The sequence below is a fragment of the Anas acuta genome, chromosome 3 (genome assembly GCF_963932015.1).
Source record: "Anas acuta chromosome 3, bAnaAcu1.1, whole genome shotgun sequence".
Classification (NCBI taxonomy): Eukaryota; Metazoa; Chordata; class Aves; order Anseriformes; family Anatidae; genus Anas; species Anas acuta.
The window spans coordinates 45,537,457-45,546,335 of NC_088981.1; the positions used below are offsets into that span (position 1 = coordinate 45,537,457).

Below are 8,879 nucleotides of genomic sequence, written 5' to 3' on the forward strand. Positions count from 1 at the left end.
GCAGCCTCAGGATCTGAGCGCTTGAGCCGGAGAGGGTACTTAGCAGTACTCAGGCGCGCATCTCCCCGAGCCACCAGGAGTTTTGCCACCTCGGGGAGAGGCAGGGTGCCACCCTCCCTCCCTCCTGCTTGCTGAGGGCAGAGCGAACCCAAATCAACATGCGCTGCGCTGGGACTGCTTGAAAAGCGAGGGGGTGCTTTGGGGAAACGTGTGGATGCGTTAAGACTTTGGGACAAAAAAAATGTGAAAATAAACGAGTGGCGCTCATTTTCGGTGGCACTGACGGGGCGGGCAGGGCGCTGGGCCCCGTCCCGCCGGGGCCATTTCCTCGCGCCCGGGCGCTTTGATGGCGGCGCGGGCAGGCGGCGGTGCGGGCCGCGGTCTGATATGGCCGCGGGGAGCCAATGGCGCCGCCCGGGCGGGCACTTCAAAGCGGCGGCCCGCCAATGGGCGCGGGCCCCCCGCGGGCCGCGTGATGTCAGCGGGGGCCGTTTATGGCCGGTATAACCGCGGCCCCCTGCCCGCCGCGGCGCTCAGGGCAGGCAGCGGGGGCAGCGCAGCGCTGCCGCTGCTCGGGGCCGTGCCGGGCGGGTGCCCCGGGGAGGCGAGGCAGGGCCGGGCCGGGCAGGGCAGGGCCGCCATGAGCTCTCCGGGCGCCGAGGGGGCGGGCAAGGCGGCGCCGTGCCGCGTGGAGCACCTGCTGAGCGCCGTGGAGAGCGAGCTGCGGGCGGGCAGCGAGAAGGGCGACCCGACGGAGCGCGAGCTGCGCGTCAGCCTGGAGGAGGGCGAGCTGTGGCTGCGCTTCAAGGAGCTCACCAACGAGATGATCGTCACCAAGAACGGCAGGTACGGGCCCGGGGAGGAGAGGGAGAGGGGGAGGCGGAGGCGGGCTGCCCGCGGGTGCCGCCCGCAGCGCCGTGCCACCCGTGTCGCCCCGCAGGAGGATGTTCCCGGTGCTGAAGGTGAGCGTGTCGGGGCTGGACCCCCACGCCATGTACTCCTTCCTGCTCGACTTCGTGGCGGCCGACGGGCACCGCTGGAAGTACGTCAACGGCGAGTGGGTGCCGGGCGGCAAGCCCGAGCCGCAGGCGCCCAGCTGCGTCTACATCCACCCCGACTCGCCCAACTTCGGCGCGCACTGGATGAAGGCGCCCGTCTCCTTCAGCAAGGTCAAGCTCACCAACAAGCTCAACGGCGGCGGGCAGGTAAGCGGCGGCCCGGCGGGGGACATGGCCACAGGATGGAGGGGGAGGCGCAGGAGGCGCTGGGTGCAGCCCCTGAGCTGAGGGGATGTGGTGGTGGTGAGGCAGAGAGCCCACCTGCAGCGCCTCTTCCTGCCTACAGCTTCGCTTTTAGGGTTCGTCAGCCCTATGTATATGCATAGGGTTCCTATGTGCAACCCCACATATATGCATAGGGTTCCTATAAACAGCCCTATACGTGTGTGTAGGGTTTGCTGCCTCTCCCTCCCCGGCTGTGGAGAGCTGCCCCTGCTCACCTGCTCTGTCTCGCTCTTCTCAGATCATGCTGAACTCCCTGCACAAGTACGAGCCTCGGATTCACATAGTGAGAGTCGGCGGCCCGCAGCGGATGATCACCAGCCATTCCTTCCCGGAGACCCAGTTTATAGCCGTGACGGCGTACCAGAACGAGGAGGTATGCGCGGCGGGGGAGAAACCTCCCGGAGCTTGCACCCTTTCAAGTGGCAAAGCGCTGTTACAAAGCAAAATAGCGGGGCTCCTGGCACAGCTTTCCTTTCTCTGTGCTTTTCCTTCCTTCTGTACTTCGTTTGAAGTTAAATGTAAAAACTCTATCCATGTATAACAACACAAAGTTCTGTTCATCATCTCAATATATACTGTAAAGTTATTGCCAAAGAGTAATTCTTAATAGATTCCTTAGGGCAAGCTGTTATCATAAGAAACACAGTTGTTATTTTCAACTGAATCATGAAATAACTGTAAGCGTTGTTTTCAGAACAGACCTTTCTGTCTGCCAAAACGTGCATCTGTATTTAATGGACTTGTAAGTTACCAATCTTGTTGAGATTTGTTGATGCCTCTTTTGCTTTGTCCTGAAACGCAAAATTTCTTCTAACTTTAGTGTGCCTTCTTAACTGTTGCCTTACTCAATAAATAAACTCAGGCAATTCAGTCTTGTAGAATTTAGGGACTAATTCCTAGCCTGCTGTTAATATTTCAGACATAAGGTGCTCTTTAATTGATGTATATAGGTACCACAGGCCCAACCATATTCCTTAAAAAATGTGATTTTTCTGATTTGAACGGAAAGTACTAATTTGAGTCTTAAATTTCTTTATGATGATGAATAATAATACTTGCAAATAAAAATGTTTGTTGTTGCTTTTAGATCACAGCTTTAAAAATTAAATACAATCCATTTGCAAAGGCATTTCTTGATGCAAAGGAAAGGTGAGAGCTCTTTACTCAATTCTAAAGTTTGGATTTTTTTTTTTCACATTTATGAAAACACGCTCTGAAATAATTTGGCATGATTTCTTTTACAGAAGTGATCACAAAGATATGATGGAGGAAGTGGGAGACAACCAGCAGTCTGGGTATTCGCAGTGTATGTTTCCTTTCATTCAGCATCACACCTGTAACTCTGAATTTTCCATCTCATCTGTTAATTAATCAAAAATTTGAGAGCAGTGTTCGCTGGTTGGCCCATTAGTTCTTATGGAAAATAATATTACTGATCGTTAAGGTTGGCATTCATGCAGGTTTGTGATTGTTTAAATGTGATGATTTTTATATATTATTTATATATATATTTTTTGTGTGTGTGTTTCAGACAGTGGTATTACCATCAAAATTCCTTAACAGAATTTTGCAGTGACCATTGTTTCTGAAAAGACAGCTGAGGACAACAATAGTTATATGGATACAGAGACTAAAGTTCTGTTAAAATACAGCAGATAACTATCAAAATAGTTCTTACTTCAGACAACTAGGAACATTTGCTTAAAAAGTTATGCCAGATGAGTAAAAAGCACTAGTAATGTTTTAATGATTTGTGTTTTAAAGGGTTATTGCCAAAAAATGTTTGCAGCCTATAAAAGGGGGAGTTGTGCTGTAGTAGGAATTACTTCCTTTTAGTGAAAGCACTTGGTTTTAAGAGTTCTTAGCAGCCTGAGAAATGTCAGAGCCTAGCTATAAGCTGAGACCCCCAAAAGGGCAATTTAAAACTGACAATTACACTGTTACTGAGCACACAAATGATCACACCCTACCCAGGTAAGGGAGGCTTTGACTATTTCAGTGTTTCCTTACTGTGATTGTAACTAAATGGTAGCTTTTAAAAAATGTTAGCTTGACACGGGGCTTTTTCTAAGCTGTTTTCTGAATTTTCCTTCATAAGACCATTTCTGAGTGTTGTACAATTCAGACATTTCAGCTTTACAAAAACTTATTTTCCTTTCACAAGTATGCATTCCCTCTCTGATCAATTATTTGTCTCATCGCTATGCCTTTCTTTCAGCGCTTGGCTGTGTTACGTACTCATTGTACAAAACTCTTGCTTTCTCACAGTAGGTAGTTGGCTTATTCCTGGGACTGGGACTCTGTGCCCTCCTGCCAATCCTCACCCTCAGTTTGGAGCACCCCTGTCGCTCTCCCCTGCTCACAGCTGTGAAAGGTACTCATCGCTGAGGAACCACCGCTCTGCCCCTTACCCCAATCCCTACACCCATAGAAACAACTCGCCAAGTAAGTCGTACTTTGCAGCTATGTAAAGATGGGAAATTAGCCACGGGATGCGAGCGTAGAGCAGTGTGCATCTAGAGTGACGTCCACAGAAATGGACAGAAACAGAGGTCACTGTCTAGTTCAGTTGATGCGGAGCGTTTGGGGATAGAATTGCAAAGAAATAGTGATGATGGGTATGTGTCCCACAGTCTTTACAGAGGAAAGAAATGCGGTTGTGCAGAAATGCGGGCTGCTAGTTGGTTGGATGACATTGTACTGATTTTGCTGCGTGTTCTTGAATTGCTATGACTCTTGAGGTTAAACTTTTAGACTTTTTTTTAAGTTTGAAAGTGAGGATTTTAATTGCTAGTTAGAGTAAAGACAATGAAATGAAATCGTACAGGTCCGGTCCCAGCAGTGGGAATAAAAAAAAAAAAAAGCCACAGTCTGGTCATTCTTGATGATGCCTAAGGCAGACTTGAGAGCCTGTGGTGGCATTCTAATGCTGGGATATGTGATTCAGACTGCTTATTATCCAGGGCCGCCAAATTGTTACTGCCCATGTAGGTGACAGAGATAAAGGTGCTTTGGAAGAGAGACTGGGGTAGCTTAAGTAAGGAGCCCACCTCTTTCCATTAATTGAATAAGAAAGGATGGCCTGAATTAGCAAGTAGTTTGCATATATATGTCTTTTTCTAAGTAAGACTTTGCAGCTGTAAGTTGAGGAAAGTATTGCTTCAGTAGGGGCAATGCCAGTGAACTTGTAAGCTTGACATAACTGGTAGGTGACTTTTTTTTCTTTGGGGGGGGGGGGTGTGCAAGGCAGTAGTGCAGGAGGGTGGTTTAAAGCAGTCCATTGCATTTGAACACAAAATTACTTGGTTTGATTCTAGTGTAAGCGATTGCTTGTTTTCTCAGCAGCCTATGCCGATAATTCCTCTGCGTGCCTTTCCATGCTCCAGTCCCACGACAACTGGTCTACTCTCGGAGTTCCCACACACACAACTATGCTGCCCATGAGTCACAGCACTGGCACAGCTACTGGCTCCAGGTAGGCATCCTTCAGAAACCCTAGTAAGAGAAGGCTGAAAGAGGAGGTAGAGAGTCACCATTAAATTAAAAAATTTGTATGCAAATCATTATATATGCGGGGGGGCACTGAGAAGGTCGAATTACAGGGAAAACAGATTGATGAAATAGGTAAGTTAGTTTTGATGCTTTGGAAATGTAGCTACTTGTGACAACAACATTTTATAGATTAAAGATCAAAAATCATTTAGACAAGCATCCACTGAATTTGAGGATGGTCTGTTAAGTTTCATCTCATTTTGCTTTTAAGCAAAATGCTATTTAAATATGTCTTTTTGAGCTGTCTTGTTTTAGCCAGTCACTGTTTTCCCCCCGCCTTCACACACCGTTGTTCTGCTACAAATAAAGTGGCAATGAACTGCAGTGTGGAGAAGAAGCAAGTGGTTGGGGTAGTAGCAAATATCTACTTAAGATATTGTTTGACAAGCCAGTGTAACATCAAATTGTGTAATTGGTTAAAACCTTGACAATTTTGTGATTGCATAAATGTTTCTGTTCTCTTCTTTGTACTTACTGTCTTGATTAAAGTTTCAGTCGTTTAGCAGAGATTACGGTTGGACTTGATCTTGAAAGTCTGTTCCAGCCTAAACAACTGTATGGCAAGGGTGTTGGAACTAGATGATCTTTAGGGTCCCTTCTAACCCAAAGCATTCTAGGATTTAGCTTACAATCTCTTGGAGCTAAACTTGAAAATTCAAAGGAATATAGTTAAGGTGGTAAAATCTTTGCTACTAACCACAGAGGACAGAGGTTCAGGCATCTTTTTTGGCAATTCATACCTACCACTTGGTTTGTGGAAAACGTTCTTCTATGAGCCGTGCACATCGACGCGTAGCTGTTAATCGGAATATGTACTAATTCTCAGTGTAAGGTAGCTGTATTACTGAACAGAAGTTTTAGTCCTGAGTGGATGTTAACAGGTACTCCTAGCACTTCTTTCCAAGGCTGCCACCCAGGGTACGTACTTCGACAGTTGCAAAGTGCGCTGAGTTCTGGTTGCTGCAACAAGAATTGTCCAATAGATAGAACGTGTAGAGCTGTAACTGTGGGATCTTGATAGCGTTTCTTCCATCGCTGTTGTCTGTATAAAGCAAGAGTAATATTTCTCTTGTTTTGGTAAACTGCTTGGAATCTAAAGTAGAAAGTGTGTGTGAGTGTGCGTGTGTGTGCAGCCCCAGAGGGTGAGAGAGTGGAGGCTGCAGAACCCTGACAAGGGTTTGTTTGTTTGTTTGTTTGTTTTTCTTCCCCTTTCAAGCAACCCTGCAATCTATAGGTATCAATTTAGCTCTTCCCCTTCAAACATGAGATGACGAACAAGGTACTAGGAAGGCTGAATTACTCTCTGTTGTTTGTCCATCTTTGACTATAGAGGACCCAAGGGGGGTCAGGGCTTTGACAGACTCGTGGCAGTCGATTCAAGCCTGTCTGGGTCCCATACCTGCTGTATCCAGCCACCCCAAGGTCACAGCACTTTTCTGTGAGGCCAGGGTGTGGCACGGTTCAGGAATCAGCTCTCAGACCTGTGCATTTTTTTTAGGCTGGCCTGTTAATTCCTTAGTTTGGCCTAAAATTTACTGGTGTACTTGTGTACAGCAAATGAACCTGTGGGAGCTGTGTGGCGAGCTGAGCACCTGCCAGCAGAGGCTGCAGTCACTGATAACCTGTTGTGTTTGTCTTCCAGTCAGTACCCTAACCTGTGGTCTGTGAGCAACAGCACCATCACGCCCGTGTCCCAGTCGAGTGGGATGTCCAACGGCCTGAGCTCGCAGTTCTTACGTGGCTCCCCAGCTCACTACTCTGCCCTTCCGCACCCAGTCACTGCCACCGCTTCCGCGTCCCCGCTGTACGACGGTGGGGCCCCCGCAGACCTCCCTGACAGCCAGTACGATGCCTCCGCGCACGCTCGGCTGGCATCCACGTGGACGCCTGTCACCCCACCTTCCATGTAAACCCAGGCCTTTTCCTTCGAAACAGACTGTTTAGCTACTGAATTACTTTAAATGCTTAACCCTCAAGGAAGAGAAAAAGAAGACGTGAGGTAAATTACAGATAAAGCACTGCTTTGCACAGAGCATTTAAGTCATGCCTCTGGTACTGAGCAGTGCGTCATTAATGTCATGTAGAGTTTACAAACCTGGTGAGCGTGCAATTCTGAGAGCAGATTCACTGCTTTTTAATCTTTTTTTTTTTTTTTTAGTTCGTTAGGTCTAATTTTTAAGATTTTGACTTAGATTCCAAGTTTCAGTGTTCAAATATGTTTGGACATGAAGTTTGGTACCTGGACAACTTGCTTGAGTAAGTTACTTGTTACTGTTTTTCATTGTTTTTTGTTGTCATTTGTTTTGTTTTAATGGCAAACTTAGGTATAGCCATGAGAAGACTGTTAGTAACTGTCAAGTTAGAAGCATTCTGAAATCTGCACAAATGTAGCTGAGGACAGAAGTTTTTGGAAAATCACGTGCACTAACACGTATTTGTCTCACAAATACGTTGTGTTCTTAACTGTATGCTTATTTCCTTGCTGCTGAATTAACGTTGAGACAATCTGCAAGAACTGTTTTCTTCCTAATTAATTGCAGTGTTATTGTTTAGTCTAAATTGTTTTACACAAAAGACTCCTTTTTGAGGTACGTTTTGCTGTTTGATCATATTCAGACACCTGTCAGCTTTGCTAAACATCATTCCAAATAGCCAGTGTCTAATAAGGAGCCCTGTCTAAAACCTTCTCAGGTTGCTGAAAAAAACATCACTGATTTTGATGGTCTCTGGCTCAGGCCTTAAAGGAGGGAATTCAATACCTGGAGAAGCATTCTAATTTATTTTATTTCAGTGTTGTACTCTGTTGATCTATTTATTATTTGGTAAGTTGCAACTTTGTTGTCTACATGTTAAGATATGTAAATAATCCATCAATCCACAGTGTACTTTTAAAGACAATCATATGTGGGATATGTCACCCAATGGCACACTGAACTACGTGCGTGTAAGTAGTTAAATTATTGTTAAGAGAGGAGAACTCTAGTTACCAGTAACTAGGGAAAAAGTGTGGATATACTAAGCTTTAAAATACATTGCTTGACTTGATGGAAAGGCCAGATCTTGATAAAACCCTACCTTCAGAACTGATATTAAATACTAAGATCTAAATTTCTTACACAGACCAACTCAATACATTGGTTCAAAAGGTGCCCTTGAAGATGTCTGTGTCTCCCACTGCCTGGCAAGTGCATATCCCAAGGAAAGTGAATTGTTTTGCAAAAGCCATAGTAGATAACTTTTAAAATGAAGTGCCTAATGAACTGAAGCAAAAATCTGAATCAGGGAATTCTTTAAATAAACTTACCAATGTGTGCACAAGAGCTACGGTGGCAGCTTTAAGCTGAAGAAGCAGTATTAGCCACCACATCAGTCTCTTTGGAACCCTACGGGCAGGTCCCTGCACCCAGAAAGATTTTGGCAGGATTTTTTCCCTGCAGAAGGATTTGTGTGCAACTGCAGGACATGGTTTCTTGGAGGTACTCCGGCAAGAGACCAAACCAGAAGCAGATGGCTGCACGACTGTGTTCTCTGTCAATACTGTAAATATTGATCTAAGCTCTCCTATTTTATTGTGAAAGCAAATTGTGTAAATGATGTAAGTGCATTATTATTTAGAATATTTTGTAGAAGTTAGCAACGTATTTCACTGTAATTTTTTACTTGTTCTTTGGAAGCATAATTTAAATTGGAAAAAAAAGAATAAAGATTCTTAAATAAACTCAGTGTTTAATTTTGAGTTTTTGGGGGGCGAAGGGGAAAGCTGAAATAAATGCACACCAGACACGCTGAACCTACAGTATGTTGAACTTCAACAGCGTGGTTTCACAAATGGTTCAAGCTGCACAGCACATCTTCTGGCTGTGGGCGAAGGGTCAGATAGTTCTTTGCACCCAAATTGATGGTTATGTAGTCGTGAAGATCTTAAATGTGGCAGTGAGCGTTTTAATAGAAAGACTTTGTGAGATGCTACATCCTCATCATCTGCTTCTCCCTCTATTTCTCCCTCCCTGACTGAGTGGGGTGGGACTGCAGCTGGTGTTGTCT

At 45.7% G+C, this 8,879-nt stretch overlaps 1 protein-coding gene across 2 annotated transcripts; it reads left to right on the forward strand.

Moving 5' to 3' along the window:
* The first annotated feature begins 475 nt into the window (after nt 1-475).
* On the forward strand, nt 476-8,553 carry TBXT (T-box transcription factor T). 2 transcript variants are annotated; one of them, XM_068676938.1, is made up of 8 exons: nt 476-846; nt 941-1,205; nt 1,522-1,656; nt 2,371-2,432; nt 2,528-2,589; nt 3,552-3,728; nt 4,626-4,758; nt 6,478-8,553. In XM_068676938.1, the coding sequence occupies exons 1-8, from the start codon at nt 476-478 to the stop codon at nt 6,743-6,745; spliced, it is 1,473 nt and encodes a 490-aa protein (XP_068533039.1). In that variant the 3' UTR covers nt 6,746-8,553. The 2 variants fall into 2 exon arrangements, with proteins under 2 accessions (XP_068533039.1, XP_068533040.1); XM_068676939.1 differs by having other exon boundaries at nt 4,629-4,758.
* Nucleotides 8,554-8,879: the final 326 nt, after the last annotated feature.

Coding starts and splice junctions, on each gene's coding strand:
- TBXT (XM_068676938.1), top strand. CDS start 476: ATGTCAGCGGGGGCCGTTTATGGCCGGTATAACCGCGGCCCCCTGCCC. Junction 2,433..2,527: donor TTTCTTGATGCAAAGGAAAG/GTGAGAGCTCTT, acceptor TTTCTTTTACAG/AAGTGATCACAAAGATATGA. Junction 2,590..3,551: donor GCAGTCTGGGTATTCGCAGT/GTATGTTTCCTT, acceptor GCTTTCTCACAG/TAGGTAGTTGGCTTATTCCT.